The sequence below is a fragment of the Equus asinus genome, chromosome 23, assembly GCF_041296235.1.
Source record: "Equus asinus isolate D_3611 breed Donkey chromosome 23, EquAss-T2T_v2, whole genome shotgun sequence".
In the NCBI taxonomy this organism is placed as follows: Eukaryota; Metazoa; Chordata; class Mammalia; order Perissodactyla; family Equidae; genus Equus; species Equus asinus.
The window spans coordinates 63,576,110-63,601,283 of record NC_091812.1 but is presented as its reverse complement, the minus strand read 5'-3'; the positions used below and the strand labels follow the sequence as shown (position 1 = coordinate 63,601,283).

Here is a 25,174-nt window from a genome sequence, read left to right as displayed (position 1 = left end):
CTTTGATAAAGTTAATAAAAGTGATGAAAGTATGGCATGGCTCATTAAGAAAGAAAAAAGGAAAAAAGAAAAAAAAAGAAAAAAGCACATAAAACCAATATCAAAAATGATAAAAGGCAACATTATTTCTGGGGTAGATAATTAAAGATAATAAAGGACATAGTGACTTTAGGCCATTTCAAAATATGAAAAAAATTCATATCAATATATGAAAAAAATTTAGACAAACTATTAGAAAATATCACTTATCAAAATTAACTAAGAAAAAAATGTAGAAAACCTGAATCTTCCTATAATCACTAAATAAATTCAGTCTGTTGTTAAATGTTTTCCCACCAATAAACCCCCAGGCTCAGATAGCTTTATCAAACGTTCAAGAAGAAATAATTGCAATCTTACACAAAAACTTCCAGAAATTGGGGAAAGAAGGAATACTCCCTGTATTGGTTAATTTTATGTGTCAACTTGACTAGCCCACAAAGTGCCCAGATATTTAGTCAAACATCATTCTGAGTGTGTCTGTGAGGCTGTTTTTGGACAAGATTAGCATTTGAATCAATAGACTGAGTAAAGTAGATTGCTCTCCCCAATGTGGGTGGGCCTTATCCAATCACTTGAAGTCCTGAATGGATGCAAAGGCTGATCCTCTCATAAATAAGAGGGAACTCTGCCTGATTGACTGTTTGAGCTGGACATTAGTCTTTTCCTGCCTCTGGACTCAAACTGAAACACCGGACTCTTCTTGGGTTACAAGCCCGCCAGCTTTTGGACTGGAACTTACATCATCAGCCCTCCTGGTTCTCAGGCCTTCAGATTTGACTGGAACTACAACACTGGTTCTCTTGCATTTCCAGTTTGTCGACTGCAGATCTTAGGATTTATAAACCTCCATAATCCTGTGAGCCAATTCCCTATAATAAATCTTTATATAGATAGATGAAAAAGTCTCTATATATTACATATTATGGTTTGCTATTTGCAGATGACATGATTCTATATATAGAAAACCCTAAAGAATCCACCAGAAAACTATTAGAAATAATCAAAAACTACAGCAAAGCTGCTGGGCACAAAATCAATTTAAAAAAATCAGTTGCATTTCTATACAATAACAATGAACTAGCAGAAAGAGAAATCAAAAATACAGTCCCATTTACAATTGCAACAAAAAGAATAAAATATCTAGGAATGAACTGAACCAAAGAGGTGAAAGACCTGTACACTGAAAACTATAAGACATTGAAAGAAATTGAAGAAGACATAAAGAAATGGAAAGATAGTCCATGTTCATGGGTCAGAAGAATAAATATAGTTAAAATGTCCTTATTACCTAAAGCAATCTACAGATTCAATGCAATCCCAGTCAGAATCCCAACGACATTCTTCACAGAAATAGAGCAAAGGATCCAAAAATTTATATGAAACAACAAAAGACCTCGAACAGCCAAAGCAATCTTGAGAAAAAAGAACAAAGCTGGAGGCATCACAATCCCTGATTTCAAAATATACTACAAAGCTATAGTACTCAAAACAGCGTGGTACTGGTACAAAACCAGACACACAGATCAATGGAACAGAATTGAAAGCCCAGAAATAAAACCACGCATTTATGGACAGTTAATTTTTGACAAAGGAGCCAAGAACATACAATGGAGAAAGGAAAGTCTCTTCAATGAATGGAAAACTGGACAAGCCACATGCAAAAGAATGAAAGTAGACCATTATCTTACACCATACACAAAAATTAACTCAAAATAGATTAAAGATTTGATGTAAGACCTGAAATCATAACACTCCTAGAAGAAAATATAGGCAGTACACTCTTTGATACTGGACTTAGCAACAGTTTTTCGAATACCATGTCTGCCTGGGCAAAGGAAACAAAGGAAAAAGGTAACAAGTAGGATTACATCAGACTAAAAAGCTTCTGCAAGGCAAAGGAAACCATGAACAAAACAAAAAAACAACCCACCAACTGGGAGAAAATATTTGCAAATCATATATCCGACAAGGGGTTAATCTCCAAAATATATAAAGAACTCACACAACTCAAGAACAACAACAAAAAAACCCGATCAAAAAATGGGCAGAGGATATGAACAGACATTTTTCCAAGCAGATATACAGATGGCCAACAGGCACATGAAATGATGTTCAACATCACTAATTATTAGGGAAATGCAAATCAAAACTACAATGAGCTATCACCTTACACCTGTCAGAATGGCTGTAATTATCAAGACAAAAAACAAATGTTGGAGAGGATGTGGAGAAAAAGGAACCCTCATACACTGCTGGTGGGAATGCACACTGGTGCAGCCACTACGGAAAACAGTATGGAGATTTCTCAAAAAATTAAAAATAGAAATACCATATGATCCAGCCATCCCACTACTGGATATTTATCCAAGGAACTCGAAACCAACGATCCAAAGAAATTTATGCACCCCTATGTTCATTGCAGCATTATTCATGATAGCCAACATGTGGAAGCAACCCAAGAGCCCTTCTACAGAAGAATGGATAAAGGAGAGGTGGTGTGTGTGTGTGTGTGTGTGTGTGTGTGTGTGTGTGTGTATGTATATATATATATGTATATATATATATATATATATATTCATTGGAATAATAGCCATAAAAAAAGACAAAATCATCCCATTTGCAACAACATGCGTGGACCTTGAGAGTATGATGTTAAGTGAAATAAGCCAGACAGAGAAAGACAAATACTGCTTGATTTCACTCATATGTAGACAATAACAAATACATGGATAAAGAGAAAAGATTAGCAGTTACCAGAGGGGAAGGGGGTGGTGGGATAGGCATAAGGGATAAAGGGGCACATATGTATGGTGATGGATAAAAATTAGAGTACTGGAGGTGAGCACAATGAAGTGTATTCGGAAACTGATAAATAATAATGTACACCCAAAATTACACAATGTTATAAACCATTATGATCTCAATAAAATTACTTGGAGAAAAAGTCTTGAAAAAATAAAAAAGTCAAAAAATACATAAAGACATATAAAAAGATAAAAATATATAAAATATATATATTTATTTATCACAAGGAATTGGCTCACATGATCCTGGAACAGAACCAAGAGGAGATGATATAGACAGATACAGATACAGACATACATGTAGGTGGAGGTGGAGGTATAGCATCCTCTTGGTTCTGTTCCTCTGGAGAACCCTGACTGAGCCAGATTCTGGTGCTGAGAAGAGGAGTGCTGCTGTGACAAATATCTAAAAACGTGGAAGTGACTTTGGACCTGGGCAATGGGTAGAAGCTTGGAGAGTTTTGAGGTGCATGCTAGAAAAAGACCAGATTGTCGTGAAGGGGCCGCTGGTAGAAATACGGACGTTAAAGGTGATTCTGGGGAGCGCTCAGAAAGAAAAGATGAGAGCTGGAGACAAAGCCTCCATCTTCTCAGAAAGTACATCAATACTCAGAAGCAGAATGTTGATGGAATATAGATGTTAAGGGCCATTCTGGTGAGATCTCAGATGGCAATGAGGAAGAGGCTGTTGCGAAGTGGAGGAAAGGAAGTCCTCGTTATAAAGTGGCAAAGAACTTGGCTGAATTGTGTTTTAGTGTTTTGTGGAAGGTAGAACTTGCGAGTGGTGACATTGGATATTTAGCAGAGGAGATTTCAAAGCAAAGTATTGAAGGTATGCCTTGGGTCCTCCTTACTGCTCATAGTAAAACGGAAGAGCAGAGATAGGAATTGATTAAGGAATTTTTAAGCAAAAAGGAACCAGAAATTAGAAATTTAGAAAATTCTCAGCCCATCCATATTGCAAAAATGAGAGAGCTTGTTCTGAAGGAAACAGTAAGGGTGTGGCTGAACAATCGTTTGATAAAGAGATCATGGGTGTGACTCATGGACTTAATCAGTCATCTCAGCAGAGGCCAGGAGTAGAGATGGGATTAAACCAGCAAAGATACTGCCAGTTTGAAGTAAAGGGGACAGGGAAATCAGGAGAGAATGGAGAATGCTGTCAGACTTCTTGGATTCCACAGGACTGGACCATAGAGCTCTGCAGCTGTGAACACGCACTGTTCTTAAAGGACAGGAAGAATGACTCTCAAGGCCCCCACACTGTTCTTAAAGGATGGGAAGAATGACCCTCAAGGCCCTGCAGAGATCATAAGGGCTGCCACTCCCACCCCAGGCCCAGGGCCAAAACTATTTCCTCGTTGGTTTCAGAGGGCAGAGCAGCTGCAGGGGGAGGGTCACCCCACAGATCGTGGAGGTGATGCTGCCACCTTACTGGGCCTAGAAGGTGGGACATCAAGCCAAAGAGAATTATTCTCAAGCCTTTAAGATCTGATGGAATCTGCTTTGCTAGGGTTTGGACCTGCTTGAGACCCATCCCCGCTTCCTTCTCTCCTCTTCCTCCCTGTTGGAATATGGCTGTCTACCACTGTATTTTGGAAGCACACAACATGTCTGGATTCACAGGTTCACAGCTGGAGAGGAGTTTTGTCTCAGGGTGAATCATACTTCGAGCCTCACACGTGCCTGATTTAGGTGATACTGAGATGAGATTTTGGACATCAGGCTTTAGAGATGACACTGGAATGGGTTAAGACTTTGAGACTGTTGTGGTGGAATGCAATGTATTTTGTATGTGAGAAAGACGTAAATTTTGTGGGGCCAGGGGCAGAAAACTGAAATGAATTGTCTCCCCCTCAAATTCTTATGTTGAAGTTCTGATCCCTGATGTGACTGTATTTGGAGATAGGGTTTTTAGGAGATAATTAAGGTTGATGAGATCATAAGGGCAGGACCCTAATCTGATAGGATTGGTGGCCTGATAAGAAGAGTAGGAGAGAGAGCTCTCTCTACCCCATGAGGACGCAATGAGGAGGTGGCCCTCTGTGAACCAGAAAGAGAGCTCTCGCCAGAACCCAACCATGCTGGCACCCTGACCTCAAACGTCCAGCCTCCAGAATTGTGAGAGATACATTCCTGCTGTTTAAGCCACCCAGCGGGCGATATCTTGTTTTGGCGGCCCTGCATGACTAAGACACTCCCCAAGTCATTTTATGTGGGCCGTGTAACTTGACACCAAAACCTGATAAGGACAATATCAGAAGGGAAGACAACAGTCTAATCTTACTTCTGAACGTAAATAATTCTTCTTTTTGAAATTAATTAGTATTTTATTGGTTTTACACCTGTTGCAAAAAATACAGGTTTTGTCTTGTCTGAAAATACAGCTTTAAATTTTAGCCACTGATTTAAAATATTGTTGAGGGTAAGGTATGATAATGATGCTCACATGGTTGTTTGTCTGGTATACAATCCAGAATTTTGGCTGAACATACAAAAACATTCTTTGAAATGCAGTTTGAATTTTAATAAGAACATGCATGGCTTTAGCTGTGCTGATAGCAATGGCATTCCTTGGAACAATTCAAAGATTACATGCATTGTTTTCAATATATTTCATTTTTTTCCTCTTTTTCTTTTTTGTGCTTTATCTCCCCCAAAACCCCCCTGGTACATAGTTGTGTATTTTCAGTTGTGGGTCCTTCTAGTTGTGGCATGTGGGGTGCGGCCTCAACGTGGCCTGATGAGTGGTGCCATGTCTGCGCCCAGGACTCAAACCAGCGAAACCCTGGACCGCCGCAGCAGAGCTCGGGAACTTAACCACTCAGCCTCGGGGCCAGCCCCACATTTCATTGTTATTGCCCCAATGTGGAACATCTTCATGAAACACATACCAAATCTGACCTTTTGAACACTCTTAGCTATACAATGGGAATTCCAATAAAAGGCTGAACATAAAGAATTCTTTAAAAAAAAACATTGCTAAATTCAATCCAATTATATGAAAAGAATCATACAGCATGACCAATTTGGTATCATCCCAGTAACGCAAAGTTTGACACTAGAAAATGAATAAGCATAACATAATAACAGATTAAAAATAAAAGTCATACAATTTCAATAAAAACATCTGATAAAATTCTACATCCTTTAATTAAAAAATACTTTATTGCTAAAAAATGCTAACCATCATCTGAGCTTTCAGCGAGTCTTTAATCTTTTTGCTGGTGGAAAGTCTTGTGAAAAACACAGTTTCTGTGGGGCGCAATTAAGTGAGGTGTAGTAAAATGAGGTGTGCCTACATACAATGAACCCTATAAACCAATAAGAGAGAGAGAGACAACCCAGTGGGAAAGTGGCAAGAAACTTAACAGGCAACTCATGAAAGAGGAAATCTAAATAGACAATAGACGTAGTAATAGTTCCAAACCTCATGAGATGCTACTACATGGTTAGAATAAAAAGACTGCAGAGGCAAGCGATAGTGAGCATGCGGAGCAATGGGAACCCGTCAACGCTATCATTCCATCCCTAGAAACACATCCTAGAGGAATACTTGCACGTTATATGCCAGGAAATATGTACAAGCATGTTCATGAAATAGGAATGAACACAAATGTTCATCAAACTGTGAATGAATAAAGAAATTCATATAATGAAATACTATATAGCAATAAAAATGAATAAATTACAGCTACACATAATTCCATGGATGAATCCCAGTAACATAATGTTGAGTGAAAAAAAGCCAGAGAACATACTATTAGCAAGATTAAGCAATAGTTGTGTCAGTCTTAGCCTGTGAATAGTGATGCTAAGAATGTCTGAGGCTCTTGCCAGGGCCTTATTACTGGTAGGGAGCCCCATGGAGATTTCCCCTACAGGAGCCAATTTTGTGGCTGGACTGGCCTTTGTGGTTCTTATTATGATCACAGGATGCACTTCAGCAAAAACTGTCAGCAAACATTTAGGGACAAGATTTATCACTGACAGTTCCAGGAGGATACAGGGCACACCCCAGGGTCACCCAGCAGGTCACAGGTAAGAGAGAGAGAAGGAACACGGGCAATATGTTTATTCAGGATAGATGTCTTTTGAAATGGATGCCTCAGCAATCAAAAGCTAATGTCAGGCACTTACATTATAATCAAAAGCTTAACAGAGTCACTTACAATTCAATAATGTTGAGGGACACAAAATTAATGTGACAAAATTCTAAGCAAATGCAAAGAGGTGATCACTGTACCAAAGGCAGTTTCCTTTGGGGAGGAAGGAGGTTGTGACCCGAACGCCTGAGGAGCTTCTAGGGGCTGGCAGCATTCTATTTTTTGACGTAGGAGGTACTTTTCTAGTTGTTTGAATTATAATAATTAATTAATATTATATATGTGATTTATGCCCTTTCCCCTATATTTGCTACATCTCACACTGAAAAACAAGTTTACTAAAAAAAAAAGAGAGAGAAAGAGAAATGGTATAAACAGATTGGCTGGTGAAATAGAGGGGAGTGTGAGCCAGTGTGGCTGTGCTCAGGCCTACCAGGGAAGACACCTATTAGCAATAAGTGACAGGTAGATACTGCTGAGTTTTAAGTTCCAGCCTTCAGTGTTAGGCTTAATTATTTTGTTGGGAGCCTTGTTGATTTCTAAAATATTAACCGCATAGAAAATAGTACCAGAAGTTAATCCCAAAGCAAACTTTCAAATTCTCCGCACCAAGAAAGCATCAGTCCAACATTATATGAATAGTGTATCCCATTTCACCACTGTGGTCACCTGCATTAGCAATGGAAGATGCTGCCTCCAACTCGAGGGAAAACACAACAGGGGTTTTGGGGATTTAAAGCACCTGTTTGATGCTGCCTGGAACTGAAAACAAGAACTTACTAAGCAGAGCTCTTTGCTTTACATGTCATCAATTATTTCAGCTCCTTATTATGTGGCCTAACTCTTTAAAGAGAGTTTGCTCTGTTAGCCCAAGAACGTGCTCATACAAACCCACAGGACTCTTTATCAATGGTGGCTCCAAACTGAGAGGTCCCGGGGCCGCGTTAGACTTTCTGCAGTCTCTACAAGCTCCCCTCTAAATCCCTAAATTTCCCAGTTACAATGCTGCCACTACCACAACCACCGTCACCATCATCTTATGTGTATTAAATATTAGGTGTAAAGAAAATAGCCAAACACACTATCTTATTCTCCGGTACCATACAAAACACTGTGCACACACGACCACAAGAGGGCTGCCATAGAGCCCCCCTAAGCCTCTAACCCATCCTCACCCATATAGAAATCCTGGAGCTGCCTCTGCAGTCCGTTTAAGAAGCTCTACAACTTTGGAAATCATGAAATTCTGCACTATATGATCTTCTAAACTTAAGTTTAAAAATTTCTTAACATAAAAGCTGGCGACCCCAAGTGTCAGTATTTCTGTGCTGTGAAACAAGCAGGGGTTGGCATTTGCGTTTCCATAAGTTGCAATGTGGATTAGTGTCTGCCACTTTCATTTAATGCCAAATCCAAGGTAGAGGAGGAAAAATTCTCCCCTACTCTCTTTGGGTCTCTGGCTGGGCCTAAGAATTAGACTGACTTGAAACATATTAACAGGAGAAAAACATAGAAATTTTAATTGAATTTTGACCTATACATGGGAGCCTTTACAGGAGAATGAAGACCCAAAGAAGCGACAAGAGCAGGAAGATTTTACACCATTTAGAGAAGAAACAATACATTTGTGAAGAGCTGACAGACACAGAGGCTTGGGCTATGGGTAATAAATGGTAAAGGAGTAACTAGGAAGATATGGGTTAGTTTAACAAGATTTGTGTATACAGCCTTCTTGGCCCCAACTTCCTTGTCTCTGGTGATAAGAATGTCTTCCCTCCTCCTGGCAGAGGGAGGGTACATTCCGCAGGGGGGAGATTTATCTCCTGCTTTCAGGAAGACAAAGGAGGGTCAGAGTGTCCCTCTTGCACTGGCTGTTCCTTAAGTAACTTTAATCTAAAATAATCAATATGTCAAAGTGGCATATTTTGGGGTGGCATATTCTGACTCCCTTCATCAGGTACCCTTGGGGACAGAATTCTTATCTCTAGTTTCTAGTTCATTTCTCTATTAGCTGCTCTGGATGGAATCCACCTGCTCAATTTCTTTCACGTGGAATCAAAGGATGGCCATGAGCAGAGCACATACTGAAGAGCTCAGTGGGGCAAGCCGGAGTAGCTTGGCTCACTATTGTAGCATATGGCTACAGCCTTGTATATCGGAATACTTCCAGCAAAAATACTAAGATTATAGTCTTGTTATTGAGAAATATGGTAATGTTCATGACTTAGATTAAGAGCCATGAATTCTATACAGTGATCTCTTGAATTTTTTTTTCCCTATCTTGTTTTTCTAGACTGATGCGATTGAGAACATGTTTGAACAGAATTTAAAGATCAAGTTTTACATCAGTTCCAGGTCCACATCTCCGTCCTCACCCAGTGGAGACGAAGCCGACCTAGTTAAGGTGCCTCCCTGGGGTAGCTTTGCTCCCCAAGAGTCCACTCATAACAAGGCAAAGGGAGAATGAATCCCATTCAGAAACAGAGGGACATTTCTCTCCTGATCAAGCACATTGCTTAGTTAGACACAGTCTATTAGAGAATATTAAGCTTAACTGATAACACAGGAAGATTTGAAACTCAAATGAAAAAACTATTCATGAAAATCAACTTTAAAAAGGCAAAACTTCCACCTGCACTTGAACAACAGGCTTAATGATGGTGTCTACTATGAAGCGAGGATTTAAAAGAGCAGAAAGCACAATTCTGTGAATTATGAAATGGTCGGTAACCGTGGTGCAAACTGTGAGGGGGTGTGGTCTGGCAGGGACAGTTCCCTCATTATTTACATTATTTTAATTAACATTATGGAGTCATGATATAACAGGACATTTTATATAATCATACCATAACATCAAGTCTGATATTATGTATAAGTAATAAGGTATAAAAATACGTTTGTAAGTGTACTTATTAAAATTGAATACAATTTCCTACCTTCTACATAATGGTAGATAAAACAACACTTTATTGGCCCTTCATGTTCTTTCACTTTTTTTTTCAATTATTTTATTGAGGTCATAATGTTTATAACATTGTGTAATTTCAGGTGCACATTATTATTTATCAGTTTCTGTATATACTGGATCATGCTCACCACCAATAGTTTAATTTTTCTCCTTTGATTTCTTCATTGACCCAATCGTTGTTCAGCAGCATTTTTTTTAATCTCCACATTTTTTTGGGTTTTTAAATTTTCTTCTTGTAGTTGATTTCTAGTTTCATGCCTTTGTGATCAGAAAAGATGCTTGGTATTATTTCGATCTTCTTAAATTTATTGAGACTTGGTTTTGTGGCCTAATATGTAATCTATCCTGGAGAATGTTCCATGAGCATTTTAAAAGAATGTGTATTCTGCGGTTTTGGGGAAGGAATGTTCTATATATATCTACTAAGTCCATCTGGTCTAATGTGTCATTTAAGGCCAATTTTTCCTTATTGATCTTCTGTTTGGATGATCTATCCATTGATATAAGTGGAGTGTTAAATTCCCCTACTATTATTGTGTTACTATTTCTCTTTTTATGTCTGTTAATAATTGTTTTATATATTTAGGTGCTCCTATGTTGTGTGCATAGATATTTATTAGTGTTATATCCTCTTGTTGGATTGTTCCCTTAATCATCATGTAGTGCCCTTCTTTGTCTCTTGTTACAGTTTTTGTTTTAGAGTCTATTTTGTCTGATATAAGTATTGCGACCCCCACTTTCTTTTCTTTGCAATTTGCATGGAGTATCTTTTTTCCATTCTTTCACTTTCAGTTTGTGAGTGTCTTTAGGTCTGAAATGTGTCTTTTGTATGCGGCATATGCATGGGTCTTGGTTTTTTTTATCCAATCGGCCACCCTATGCCTTTTCATTGGAGCACTTAGTCCATTGACATTTAAAGTAGCTATTGATAAATATGTACTTATTGCCATTTTGTTACTTTTTTTCCTGGGTGTTTTAGGAGTTCTTATCTATTCCTTTCTTCTTCTCTTGCTCTCTTCCATTACAGTTTGATGGCTTTCTTTAGTAATATGTTTGATTTCTTTCCTTTTACTTATTTGTTTATTTATTATAGGTTTCTGGTTTGTGATTACCATGCAGTGCCTATATAATATTCTATATATATAACAATCTATATTCTCTTTATCTTGACCTCTTTCTAAAAGCTCTACTCTTTTACTCCCCTCCTCCCACATTTTATGTTTTTGAAATCACATCTAATCTCTTGTTTTGTGTGTGTCTATCTGTTACCCTCTTATCATTGAAATAGGTAATTTTAGAACTTTTGTCTTTTAACCTTCATATTATCTTTATAGGTGGTTGATCTGCTACCTTTACTATATTTTTGCCTTTACCAGTGATTTCATTGCCTGGGGTGTTTTTTGATAATTTTCTTATCCGTATTTGTGGTCTTCTCTTTCCCACTTAAATAAGTCCCTTCAGCATTTCTTGTAGAACTGGTCTCTTGGTGATAAATTCCTATTAATTTTTGCTTGTCTGGGAAGCTGTTGCTCTCTCCTTCCACTCTGAATGATAACCTTGCTGGATAGAGTATTCTTGGCTGTAGGTTTCTTCTTTTCAGCCCTTTAAATATGCCATGCCACTCTCTTCTAGCCTGTAGGGTTTCAGCTGAGAAGTCCGCTGATAGCCTTATGGGCTTTCCTTTATATGTCACTTGTTGCCTTTCTCTTGCTGCTTTTAGGATTTTCTGTTTATCTTTAATTTTGGACATTTTAATTATAATGTATCTTGGTGTGGGACTCTTTGGGTTTATCTTGTTTAGTGTTCTCTGTACTTCCTGTACTTGGATGTCTGTTTCCTTCCTTAGGTTAGGAAAGTTTTCAGCTATTATTTCTTCAAATAGATTCTCTGCCCCTTTGTCTCTGTCTTCTCCTTCTGGGACACATATAATACGAATGTTAGTGTACTTGATATTGTCCCAGAGTTCCCTTAGACTGTTCTCATTCTTTCTAATTCTTTTTTCCTTTCTCTGTTCAACTTGGGTGATTTCCTCTAGTCTTTCTTCCAGCTCGCTGATCCGTTCTTCTGTATCATCTACTCTGTTATTGAGTCCCTTTAGTGAATTTTTCATTTCTAGTATTGTATTCTTCATTTCTGATTGGTCCTTTTTCATATTTTCCAGTTCTTTGTTGATGTTCTTACTGTGTTCATTCAGCCTTCTCCCAAGATCAGTGAGTATCCTTATGAGTTTTTGTTTGAACTCCTTGTCAGGTGGATTGCTTATTTCTGTTTCATTTAGTTGTTTTCTGGGGTTTTGTCCTGTTCCCTTGCTTGGAATGTATTCCTTTCCCTCCTCATTATGCCTCTTTCTCTGTGCTTATATCTATGTATTAGGTGAGTCAGCTATGTCTTCTGATCTTGGAGAAATGGCCTTATGTAAGAGATGCCTTTTGAGGCCCAGCAGTGTGCTTTCCTCTTGTCGCCAGTCCAAATAATCCAGGAGTGACCCCTGTATGGGCTACTTGTGTCCTTCTGCTGTGTCAGGGTTGCTCTTACTGCAGGTACCCAGGGAGTCTATTCTTTTCCTCCTGGCCAGCTCTTTGTAAATCGAGTTTGGGGAGCCTCAGCACTGTTGGCTACAAGGTCTAAAATCACACTCATGTTGCAGTTTTTCTATTAATTGAATAGGTACCCAGTGTAGCTGGTTGCTAGGCTCAGGGGCTTACAATTGCTGTAGGCCTCAGGCCTGCAAGGCTATTGTCAGCTCTTTTAGGATTGCAGCTGAGTGGGGCTGGCCCCAGGCACAGGAGTACCCAATTGTTTCAGGCTCTGGAAGGCAGAGCTAATCCCCTTTGTGGCTGTTTGTGAAGCACAGGTCTTTTGCCACTGATAAGCCCCATCCCCCCAGGTCCACACACACCATCAACACAAGCCTGGTCCCTGCACACTTCCTGACCCCCTGGAGTGTACACACTTGCCCTACTGCAGAGGTCCCCATCTCTCCACCAATGTCCCCCACAGTTCACCTGGTCCTCACACAGGCCCTCCCCCACAGAGGCGGACACATTTCCCTGCCTGTAGAGGATCAAGGCACCCAGTCTATGCAGGCTGACAAGTAGCCTGAGGGCTTGCTGTTGGGTGGGGCTGGTCCCTAGGGTAGGCTTCCTGCCCTGGCTGAACTGGATTAAATCTGTGCTCTAGTGGGTGTGGCAGACTCCTGAGCTAACAGGACAGGGGAAGAACTTCAATGGCATCTCCCGGGATCTGTGTCAGCATGCCTATACGAGGTCACAGTCTCTGGAGAGGTCTCACCTCTCACTGAGATGCACCCAAATCCTATCAGGTGAGTCTCTTTTCACCAAAGGACTGTGCAGCTTTCTTTTTGGTGATTTTATGTTGCTCTGTGAGATGGATGACTTTGTACATTGGCCCTTTAAGAGCTGGGCTTTTTCAGCTTTCCTCTCATAGCTTTTATGGGGGTATTCCCCCATTGCGGTTAGTAGCCAGCAAGGCAGAAAGTAGGACACTTATCTCTGTTGCGCTGAGCCTGAAGGATGCTTATAGAGCTAATGCGTACTGGCTAAAGTCCCCACTTCTCCAGGGAGGGCTGCGTACCTTAGGGTGGCTCCTGCACAGTTGGCTGTGAAGCTCTGCCACTCACAAAGGTGGCTTTCTTTCTCTTCAGAAGAAATTTCTGCTTCAGTCAGTACTGTCCTTTGTTGTGGGGGTTCTTCTTATCCAGTTTTCATTTTTCTCTCCAGGGTAATTTTTTTTTTTTGAGGAAGATTAGCCCTGTTCTAACATCTGCTGCCAATCCTCCTCTTTTTGCTGAGGAAGACTGGCCCTGAGCTAACATCCGTGCCCATCTTCCTCTCTTTTTTATGTGGGATGCCTGCCACAGCATGGCATGCCAAGCAGTGCCATGTCCCCACCCAGGATCTGAACCAGTGAACCCTGGGCCACCAAAGTGGAATGTGCATACTTAACCACTGAGGCACCAGGCCAGCCCCCAGGGTAATTTTTCTAAGAGTAGTTGTAACCTGATTGTTTTCGTGGGAGAAGGTGAGTTCAGAGTCTGCCTACACCGCCATCTTGACAAGATCTCCCTGGTTTTTATTCTTTAGATTAAAAGATAGTCTCTTTTTAAACAAAACAAAACTAAAATTGGGGCTAAGTCGTCAATAAATGTAATCTAAGCTTCCTAAGAGGGAATCTTTATATATAAAGTCATATAAAAAGTTTATTTATTGGAATGCATAGTAAATAGTGCAGTGAAATGCTGTCAACTTTTGCTTAAAGTCTTTGTAAATTTGGCAAATGTCCTGAATCTCCTGCATTTACTACCGATTTCTTATGGTATGTTTCTCTGTGGTGCCATCCTGAAAGGAGAGATATTCTTCAAGTCTGTATACTTAGATGCTCTGCTCAACTGTGTAGCATCTTCGCTTATGAACTTTATCCCCAGTAACATCCATTAGCATTCACTTCTTTCCATTTCAAAAAGTATTTTCTGCTAGTTCCCAGGAAAGAAAAGTTTTATATGATATAGACAGCTAAATTTTATATGATTGTTGAAGTCTAATTTCATAAAGGTAATCTAAGTTACCTGAGCATTTTTTTAAGATTGGCCCTGAGCTTACATCTGTTGGCAATCTTTTTTTTTTCTTCTTCTCCCCAAAGCCCCCCAGTACATAGTTGTATATTCCAGCTGTAGGTCCTTCTAGTTCTGCTATATGGGCTGCCACCTCAGCATGGCTTGATGAGCAGTGCTAGGTCTGTGCCCAGGATCCAAACTGGTGAAACCCTGGGCCGCTGAAGCAGACTGTGCAAATTTAAGGACTCGGCTCTGGGGCCAGCCTCGCCTAAGTATATTTTTAGATTATTACTAATAATCTCACAAAATCTTGCTGAACCCTCTGTAATTGATTTTAATGTATTTCTACATATTTACCATCGTAAAATCTCTTCTACACTTATAAAACCAGTAGCTCAAAGAATCGTTTGAAGATTCTGATCATATATCTACTTATTAAGTCTCCTTCAAATATATTTATGATTAATATTCTTCTTTTAATGTAGTGTACGTTCTATGACACACATTTTAAAATAGCCAAATTGATATCAATTGTATGAAACATACCTAAATTTTGTTTGTAGAAACTGCAAGCATATATTCAAATAATTTAAAAGATATTTTCAACTCCATGAGAATTTTCATTTTACTGTGTTTTTGTCTATTAACAAGTATACTTCTTTTGCCTTGCTTGAGGAATTTTTAAATTCTTGTAATTTGGGGGATATATGTAACTTACCTTGATTTATTTCTTTCTCCTTGATTCAGGTTATAGATTCTGCTCATCTCCCAGTTCACACACCAACAATAAAGAGAAAGGAATATCATAGTAGAATCCCGTTTCCAACTAAGGTACTTGACTTAGTTATAGACTTGGCAGGTTCCTAAAAAAGTGAGAATAAATTGGTTTCTCTCTAACCCTGCCCTTCCTCCCTCCTTCCTTCTTGCCTGCCTTCCTTTCTTTCTTTCTTTATTTTCCCTTTCCTTCCTTTTTGCTTCCTTCCTTCCTTCCTTCATTTTTTCCTGGGGACTTCTGCTGAAGCATAGTAGATTCAAAAATGCATACATTTCTGCTTTCTACTGAAACCCACAAAGCCCACTAAAGAGAGAAGAAAGAATAAGCAAATAAGACAACATAATTCTGGAAGATGAAAGCCTGAGCGAGGGCTTAGCGAGCTGAGAAATCTGAATGTACTTAGGGAGGGACATGCCAAAAAGCCATGAGACAATCAATATCTCAGAAGCCTAGAAGGACTCAGGCATTAGAGACGCCAGGTCCCTTAGGAGGCAGGGGTGATGTGCAGTGTTGAAATCAGGGGAGCAAATTGAAAATCTAAACGGGGTGGGTAGCTCCTGTACACACACAGTGCCCTGGCAGGGATTGCAAGTCTGTCCACTTTACAGATGAGGGAACAGAAACACAAAGAAGGTGACAAAATTTGCCAGCTAGTGTTTGGAGAAACCAGATTTTGTTATAATTTAAATGTTGCCAATTTATGACAACAATCACTTCTGGGCAGAGAGGCATGATCCAGAAACAGAAAATCCATAGTAGATTGCTAACTTGTTGATAATTCTGCGAAGACATCTACAATTATAGCTATTGTAGTTTCAGTTAGAAATTTCAGGAAGCCATCTGCCTCGGAGGTGTAATACGACCTGCTTTGTAGGAGTTTATCAATTCCTGAAGTAGATTCTTTTTATTGATAGTAGAAAACACATAATTTGCTATAGAAATAAAATTTTGAAATTGAATTGTTATTCTTTCTTTCAGAGAAGGTATAAAAACCATATTATTTTTTGTTATCTCTCTCCAATAAAAATATATACATAGGCAATTCTTACTCCATCCATTGTTGAGAAATCACTTGAAGAATATGCCAATCTAGAAAGCATTTTTTCAAAGGTTCAGGATATACATGCACAAAGAAAAGCCAGGCTTTATTTATTTTGTTCCAAATAGTATTAATGAACATTAGATTACCACTTAAATAATTCTTTCTCCTCCTCCTCCTCTTCTTCCTCTTCTTGGTAATTTTAGGGATTTTTTTTCTCAATATTTTCCAATTATGCAGTAATTAAGGTGCAAGAGTGTTAAATGTTGGTGATCAAGGAGGGAGCTACTTTTCTTTGAATATAAAACGATATTTGGGCAGGGTGGGTGGAAGGAATTACCTTTTCAAAGTTATTTAATCTTTGATGTGGATTTGGTCACTTTGTTTTATAGAATAAGACTCACCAGTTTTTCCTCATGTCCTTTACTGCCCCCACCAAGTGTCACCAGTGCACGTCTCTGATGGTGGGTTTGATAAGACAAGGCTGCGTCTGTGACGGTAAGCCCCAAAGAAGGGTTAAGAGGAGACAGAGCCGTAACCTTTATACTTGAAGCACTAATCCCATTCATGAGGGCTCCACCACTACAACCTAATCACCTCCCAAAGGCCCCACCTCCTGACACCATCACATAGGGGGTTAGAGTTCCAACATATGAATCTGGGCGGGACACACGTTCAGTCCGTTTCACTAAGTTATTAAGCAGAAATTTTGTTCTCTTTGAATTGTAGAAGCACGCCAGTAAACTATTCACTTTACTAAAAATCTCTCTGAATCTGTTTTATATCAGAGGTTGGACCCAATGATCATGGGGAAAATTTGGGGGGGCACTTGGTGCTGTGCAACTCCAAACAACCTCGTGTGCTCGTTGCCCATGTGAACATTGAACCCCAGGAGCCATGCTCTGCAGCCTGCAGGCAGGGCCACATTTATTAAGAAAATGTATTTAAATATATTTTGTTCTTTGTAGCACGAAGACCAAATTCTCTAGCTATATGACAGGAAAATGGAATGCTATCCTTGAGTTATAATCGTTTTATTTTACTCACTTAATTTATGATAAATATTGTGTAAAGATAGCAATATATTTTTGGAAATATCAAACCGAGGATCACTGTGCTACACAGACATCTCCTTCCTCATCCTAGGGAACAGACTCTGTACTTGGTTTCCTTAGCAAGTCCTGTCGAGTGCTCACTCGGGGACACACTACTGAGCAGGACAACTTTCCTGCCCTCAGCACTGTGACAGGAAGAGCCACCTTACCCATAAATACGTCCTGGTGCATTAAACAAAATGAGATTTAAAATGGGGAATTAGGTGCTTATAAAATCCTTTTAGGGTTGCAGAGGCAGGCTCTGAGCTGAGGTCCCAGGAACATCTCCTGCCCCCAGCATCACTTGGCCACTGCTGAGTCTGGGACAGCTGTCATCAGTGTCATAAGAAGATGGCAAATCAAGAAGCTGCCACCATTGCTGCAGCCCCCAGAACCTGCTACTTCTGCTGGGATCAGGAAAGACCCTGCTGCAGAGTCTGCAGAACCAGGACATCACGTGCAGAGTTAGGAAAGCTCCTACAAAATTCAGAAGCCACCACTGCAGCTGCGAGCTCACACGCCTTCTCTCAGGATTCACGCCAGTAAAACGGATGCTCTGCATCCTGCATCTCTCTCACGTTGGCTCAGCTCAGTCTCACAGAAAGTCATCTTATTTGTGGAACTTAAATCAGGTCTAAAACTTAGTTGCAAGGGAGTCTGGGAAATGTAGTTTTTAGCATTTCAACCTCTACGGCAGTAGACAGAATTGTAATGGAGGGCAAGGAAGTAAAACCGTTGTGTTCACCACAATCATCATCTCTTTATTTCCTTTAAAAAGCCTGTGGGTTCTCATGTCACACAACCTGTGTAGAAAAAGCTCCAAGAGCTTGTCCAGTGCCTTTTCAGCAGAAGAAAGGCGCCCTCTGTCTAGACTTACAGAAAGGCATGGGAACAGCCTATGAAGGCCACGTCTGGGTAAGTGTCAATATTTTGGATTTAGATAAACTTGTAAGAAGTTTATTCATCACCTCTCATTCTGTGAGCATAATGTTTGTCAAAAATGTATATAATATTTTAGTATATTATACAATATAAATTAGATGCAATTGAAAATTTTTGTTCCATCCTAAGAAGATGGTTTCGGAACAAAATTTAGCTGTCCCCAATAGGATATTTTTAAATGCCCCAAAATTTTCTACTTAAACCTTATCTTGTGATGAACAAATACTGAAATCCCTACTAATGATGTAACTTTGACGTCCAGGCAGCAATAATAAATTATGAGACTAAAAGAGAAATAATTTTCTTGAGAAATATTTAAAATCTGAGTTGAATTTGAGGCATGGTGTTACAAATTTGAATTTAATGTTACCTAGAGACAAAGTTGTGAATGTTGTTTAAATAAATTGCTAGTGTTCATTGAAATGGTATCAACCTTATTTTCACAACACAAAAATCATTCCATCCTCAAAGGAATTGCCTTGTTTTTAAAATTTCCATTATGTTATATAGTTCGATTTCATATCTTTACCAAGAAAAATGACAGATTTATAACAATTTTAAACAATTTTAACTTTATATGTAATAATTGGGTAGTATTTGATATCTCAGCTTGGATTGTTTTTATTTGCTTTAAAAAAAAAAAATCAAAACTAAAGATCCCCAAAAAAACAGGAGTGGAAAAAGGATGGCAGAGAGCACTGGCTATAGCTTGTGACTTCAAACTCTTCCTGTATGACGTGGATGAAGAAAAAGACTCAAAACCCAACGTTGTAGTGAGTCAGTCGATCGACATGAGGTAAGCTGTGAAAGGGAGCTATCCAAACGCCAAAAACTCAATTTCCGTCTATGCTTTTTACCACATACAAAAATTAACTCAAAATCGATCATAGAACTAAAGGTAAAGTCTAAAACTATAAAGTACCTAGAAGTAAGCAGAAGAGAAAACCTTTCTGTTCTTGGATAAGGCAAAGATTTCTTAGATACAACACCAAAGCACAGCACATAGAAGAAAAAACTTGATAAATTGGACTTTATAAAAATTTAAATCTTCTGCTCCTTGAAATACACTGTTAAAAGAAGTCATTAGAGGCCAGTCTGATGGTGTAGTGGTTAAGCTCACGTGCTCCACCCTGGGCTCACCGGTTCAGATTCTGGGTGTGAACCAACACACCCCTCAGCGGGCCATGCTGTGGCAGGCTTCTCACATACAAAGTAGAGGAAGATGGGCACGGATATTAGCTCAGGGCCAATCTTTCTCAAAAAAAAAGAAATAACTGAAGCTGCAGAGTGAGGGCAAATAAAATATCTGACAAAGGATTTATATCCAAAATGTATAAAGAATTCTTAAAACTCAATAATAAGAAAATAAACAGGGGCTGGCCCCGTGGCCAAGTGGTTAAGTTGTTGCATGCTGCTGCCGCTGCCCTGGGCTTCGCCATTCTAATCCTGGGCGTGGACATGGCACTGCTCGTCAAGCTACACTGAGGCAGCGTCCCACATGCCACAACTGGAAGGAACCACAACTAAGAACATACAACTATGTACGGGGGAGCTTTGGAGAGGAAAAGGAAAACAAGTAAACTCTTTAAAAAGGAAAAGGAACAGCTCAATTTTTTAATAAAGGGTAAAGGTTTTGAAAAGATACTTCAACAACGAAAATACACATATGACAAATAAGCACATGAACAGATGCTCAACATTATTAATTATTAGGGAAATTCAAATAAAACCACCCTGAGATACCACCACACATCTGTAAGAAAGGCTAAAACTAAAAAGGCTGACCACTTCAAGAGTTGGGAGGATGTGGAGAGCTCTCATACACTACTTTGTAAATCATGTCCACTTCGGAAAAGAGTTTGGCAGTTTCTTAAAAATTTAAACACACACCTACTATATGATCTAAGTCATTCTACTCCTAGGTACTCCCCCAAGAGAAATCATATGTCCATAAAAGACATACATGAATATTCATAGCAGCCTTATTTAAAATAGCCCCAAACTTGAAACAACCCAAATATCCATTAATGGGTGAATGGATACACTGTGGCATACCCATACAATGGAATATTACTCATCAATAAAAAGAAGTGAAGTATTCATCCATGTGACAACATGAGTGAATCTCAAAATAATTATGCCGAGAAAAAGCAGCCAGACGAAAAGAATACATATTGTATGTTTCCATTTATATAAATGCTAGAAAATGAAAACTAATCTAGAGTGACAGGACGCAGATCATTGGTTGCTCTTGGGGAGCGGGGAGGAGAAGGTTGGGGAGGGATGGGTGACAAAGCAGGCCCAGGGAATTTGGGGGGATGACTGCCACGCTCATTATCTCTACTGTGGTGATGGTTTCACAAGTGTATACATAAATCAAAACTTAGCAGACTGCCTGCATTAAATATGTGCAATTTATTACATGGCAAGTATACCTGAGTGACATTTAAAAAATATATCAGATGGGCCAATTTGAGGGCACCTGGGCCTTATTCTAGGGGCCGAGGCTGTGGAGTCAGACAGGTGTTCCGATTCCAGATCCATGTGGACTCTCTGAGGCAGGGACAGCCCAGAGCTAACTGGGGTTTTCTGACAATATGCTGCTGGCCAGTTTCTGCTGGTGCAAAACTGTGCTCACTATCGGTTATTACAGAAAATAGTGTTACAAATCAATGAAATTAACATGGAGACTTATGTTTCTGTGTTGTTTTACTCAGTTTTAGGCGATTCTACTCACATTCAGTATCTTGCTTTTCCTACAGGGACAGAGCATTTTCTGTCAGTCCTGTCTGGTCCTCTGATTTTATTCCGGGAAAGAAAAAGGAAATGCTCCGTATGTTTAAAGTGAGCGTGCATGCTGCCCTTGGATCCTTTGGTTGTGTTGTGTTTCATCCCTGTCTTGCGTGTCCTCATGGGTCAAGGCTCCTTGGGCTGCTGAAGGTCACAGAAGGTTGGGATTTCAGAAGCGATCAGGATCATTTCCCCTCCCTCCCACTTGCCACAATACAGCTATCCCCCTATTCTTATTCAAAAATATTATAAATAGCTTTTTGCATCCTACAGTTAAACCTAAGACTTAAAATGCAATTATTCCTGAGGGTGTCCATTCATTCTACACTGAGGCAACAGGACAGATGTCAGATTCATGGCTGAACACAGGAGAAGCTTACAAAGCAGAATGGTATTGGGGGGGAGGAAAGAAGAGAGAACAAACGGTGACAGAGAAAGAGGGATGACGTACTTCAAGGTGAGACCTACACGTCTGACGAGTCATCATGGACCTGCAGTAGGGTGAATGTGCAGCTTCTAAAACTAGAGGCACTTTGGAAAATTAGCAAGATTTTGAAGTTATAATTCAAATTCAAACCAAGAGTACCACATGGAAAAATTGGAAAAGTGTGTAGTTTTGCAATCTCTTAAAAAATAGACACTTTGCTCTTTAAAATTCATGTAAAAAATTAAAGCAATTCTGGAATGGGTTAAATAAAGTGACAGAGAAAGCAAAGGACTGCTGTCCCTTTGTGACCCATGTGGTTACAATCAACCTATGAATCTTGTATTTAACAAAGGCCAGACAGAAGTATTCTTAGTTCCTTAGCCCAAGGATATAAATCTGTTTACCCTCTACCGAACCACCAAGAAACCTACAACGACCTAGCCATTTAGAACTGAATTTCAGAGTGGGAATTTATTATGTCATGCTGCTTAACTGATAATATATAAATTTAGATTTCTGCCAGCCTAATTATATATTTTTAAATTTAAATTTGATTTGCCATTTACTAGTAATGATATAAGTTTTGGCAGGCAGCAGTCAGGAAAGCATAAGTATTTCTGAATATTTCTATTCTAACAACAACAAAAACCCTCTGACATTGCATCAGTCACAACTGACTACGATGATTGTAATTGCAAGACACATTGCCGTTTCAGAGACATCAAAAGGTGCAAATCTTTTTTTTTTAATCACTTTCTTCAATTGAGAAGAAGAAATTGAGAGGCTCAGAGTGGGAGTTCTGGCGCCAGACTGCCTGCGTCCTGCCCTGCTGTACCCCCCATCTCCTCACCTGTCAAATGGAGAGAATGGTAGTATCTACCTTCTTAGGTTTCTGTGAGGATTAAATCAATTAACACATGTAAATTTCTTAGAGAAGTTCCCGATACAGAGTCAGCACTCAATAAATGGTAACCATTTTCATTTGACGAAGTACAATATATTGTTTAGTCAGAGCAAGCCAGTATCAGTACAGAAGTGGATCAATACAGAAGTGATTCGGGCGTGTTGCTTTTGGCATGGGTTCTAAGGCTCATGTCATTTACCCTACTAACCAAGAAGAGGGTAATAATATTACAAGTGTCATTTGCCAATGGTGAGTTTAATGGAAAATGCTAAACAGGCTGGCATATAGAGTGTCCGCTTTCTTGTAACCTAGATATTCCTTAACTTGTTCTAGGTCACAGCTTCCCAGCTCTCAGCACCTAGTAATAGATATTCAATTCCAATATTAGCGGATAGCGAGAATGAGAGGAGTGAGTGGGTGCGAGTGCTGAGCGAATTGCACGAGATACTGAGGAAACGTCATTCCGGGGACCGCTCTGTCTACATGCTGAAAGAGGCTTGTGATAGCAGTCTACCCCTGATCAAAACCACCCAGACAGCGACAATCATAGGTACGGACTTACAGCATTCACCCCACTAGGTCCGTACCCCTCCCCACAGCCCTGGAATCGGAATCTGATACCTTCACTTTATTCACAACTCATTTGTCAGCAAAACCTGACTGAATGAGACTACTGGGGGGTCCTTCCCACCCGCCACCCCCGGTATAACTACTCGCAAGATTCTCTGCAAAAATATTAGTAGATTTGATTACGTGATGGTTCCCCAGGCCCCGCATATTAGGGTGTTTCTTTAATACACAGTAATACCTTTATCAAGACCGAAAAATTCGGAGTTCCCAAATACATTCGGCCCCAAGGGTGTCACATAGGGATGTGGCCCTTGTAGTCAGCGTAGACTACCTCCCTGACGGTAGAGTCTGTTCTTTAAATATGCAGTCCCAATGCCTAATACTTAATAAATAAATAAATAATAAGTGAATCAATGAATGAATTGCTAGGATCAATATTCCAACTTTTGTCACTAAACAAGAATATTTGTTTCCCACAGTTCATTTCTTCTGTATTAGGTGGTGGTGACAATAAGAGCCACTTAGCTGTTTACTGCTGTGTAACACGGAGCTATTTACCAAACTTCTTTGAGCACACCTGTGCTCATGAGTTAAATGCAGATAATTCCTGTTTTTAGTTATGGAGAGGATTAAGTGAACCAATTTATGTAAAGTTTTGTGCTTTGTACTCAAGGCTTTCACTCAATACGTGCTATCTTTGCACTTTGAGTCTTAGTTCTTGCTAAAACTATACATCACAAAGCCAAGATCCCTGACAAATTAAGTTATAAAATTTCTTCATTCATGAAACAACCATTGATAGTAAATTTTAAGGTATATCATTACTTGAATATTATATTTTCTTCAAGTATTTATAACGATTCTTTTATAATGATTGTTCTATTGAGAAAAGTCATATTTTGTTTTGCTTACTTCTATAATCTGAAAGAATAATAATGCAAATTAATTACTCTTATTATGTTTCTTTTCATTTTTATATATGCTAAATATGTATTTAATTTGACTTTTAAACTTTTTCAATATTGATAAATTTGTCCAGTTAATCCTATTAGCTTTACTTAATGTTTGCCAAACACAATCCTTGACGTTTTTATTTATGTGTCAAATGTAGATCACAAAAGAATCGCTCTGGGAAATGAAGAAGGGTTGTTCATTGTGCACGTTACCATAGATGGTAAGGAGAGTATTTTCTGTTCTGGAATAGCTTTAAATTCTAATGATGGTAATATCAGATTTGTTCTCTTTTTTTTCTGCAAAAGAAATCTTGCACATCTGATTTGATGTGTTTTCAAGTCAAATGATGACTTTTCTAATTTCCAGAGATCCATAATCCCCTGGAGTCTAAGTCTCTTCACAGGTGATTTTATCTAGTAAGTCCACTGTAAGGACTCAGTTTATCATCTTCACGTTGGGGCATGAAAGAAAACACAGTTCTGCTTGGTTCCCTTCTCCCCCACTATTACATTGGCACCACCATGAGTACCAACATAAAATTGGATATTTCCCAGATAAGACTGCAGAGTTCTTTGTCTTTGCTTCCATGGTTTTTGAGGGAGAAATGGGGACTAGATGAAATGAAGAGGAGCCATTCTAATACGGCTGTCCTCTTGAACCCTAATGATAGATGAGACAAAGGAGACCCGTGCATCTGAAGGACAGTAGCCACGCTCTCCATCGAAGGCCTCCCCTGCTATGTGTGTGACTCAGTCCTGGTGAGGAGGCCCATGAAGGAGCCATCAAGTGTCCATTACGAGGGCAGGGACTTGGTTGGTCTCTTTTTGTTTGGTGCAGTATCTCACACACTTAGAACAGTGCCTGGCACATAATAGTCACTCAACAAATGTTTGTGTAATAAGGGAATCAATTTAGTGCCAGAAAAAAACAGGACTTTTTTTCCCTTAAAGTAGTAGTATGTTTGCATTTGTCAGACACTGAGAGGTGTTTGCCTCACTGCCTAGAATCTCAAGGCTAAGTTTAGTGTTTTATTACGCTAATTTTGTTATTAAGGTAATTAAATCATCTCTCGAATAATTACCGTTTTTTACCTGTATGATTTTTGATATCTTATCCTTCTCTTTTTATCCTTTTTTATCCTTCTCAAACCTATCCTGTGTGCTTATGTCTGTGATTTTATTAGAAA

The 25,174-nt window shown here is 39.3% G+C and overlaps 1 protein-coding gene across 3 annotated transcripts in view; it reads left to right on the top strand.

Annotated features, from left to right (window-relative positions):
• Positions 1–25,174, top strand: part of LOC106839745 (serine/threonine-protein kinase MRCK alpha-like) — a 48,214-nt gene that overhangs the window by 11,733 nt on the left and 11,307 nt on the right. Inside the window, exons 6-13 of one of the 3 annotated variants that reach the window (XM_070495668.1) lie at positions 9,246–9,356; positions 15,241–15,324; positions 16,700–16,805; positions 18,180–18,316; positions 19,000–19,139; positions 21,087–21,187; positions 22,798–23,014; positions 24,146–24,208. In XM_070495668.1, coding sequence (XP_070351769.1) covers positions 9,246–9,356; positions 15,241–15,324; positions 16,700–16,805; positions 18,180–18,316; positions 19,000–19,139; positions 21,087–21,144 — 636 coding nt within the window. In that variant the 3' untranslated portion in view covers positions 21,145–21,187; positions 22,798–23,014; positions 24,146–24,208. Of the gene's footprint in view, positions 1–9,245; positions 9,357–15,240; positions 15,325–16,699; positions 16,806–18,108; positions 18,317–18,999; positions 19,140–21,086; positions 21,188–22,797; positions 23,015–24,145; positions 24,209–25,174 lie in introns of those variants that run through there. The other 2 variants (XM_070495667.1, XM_044756976.2) reach the window with 2 other exon arrangements.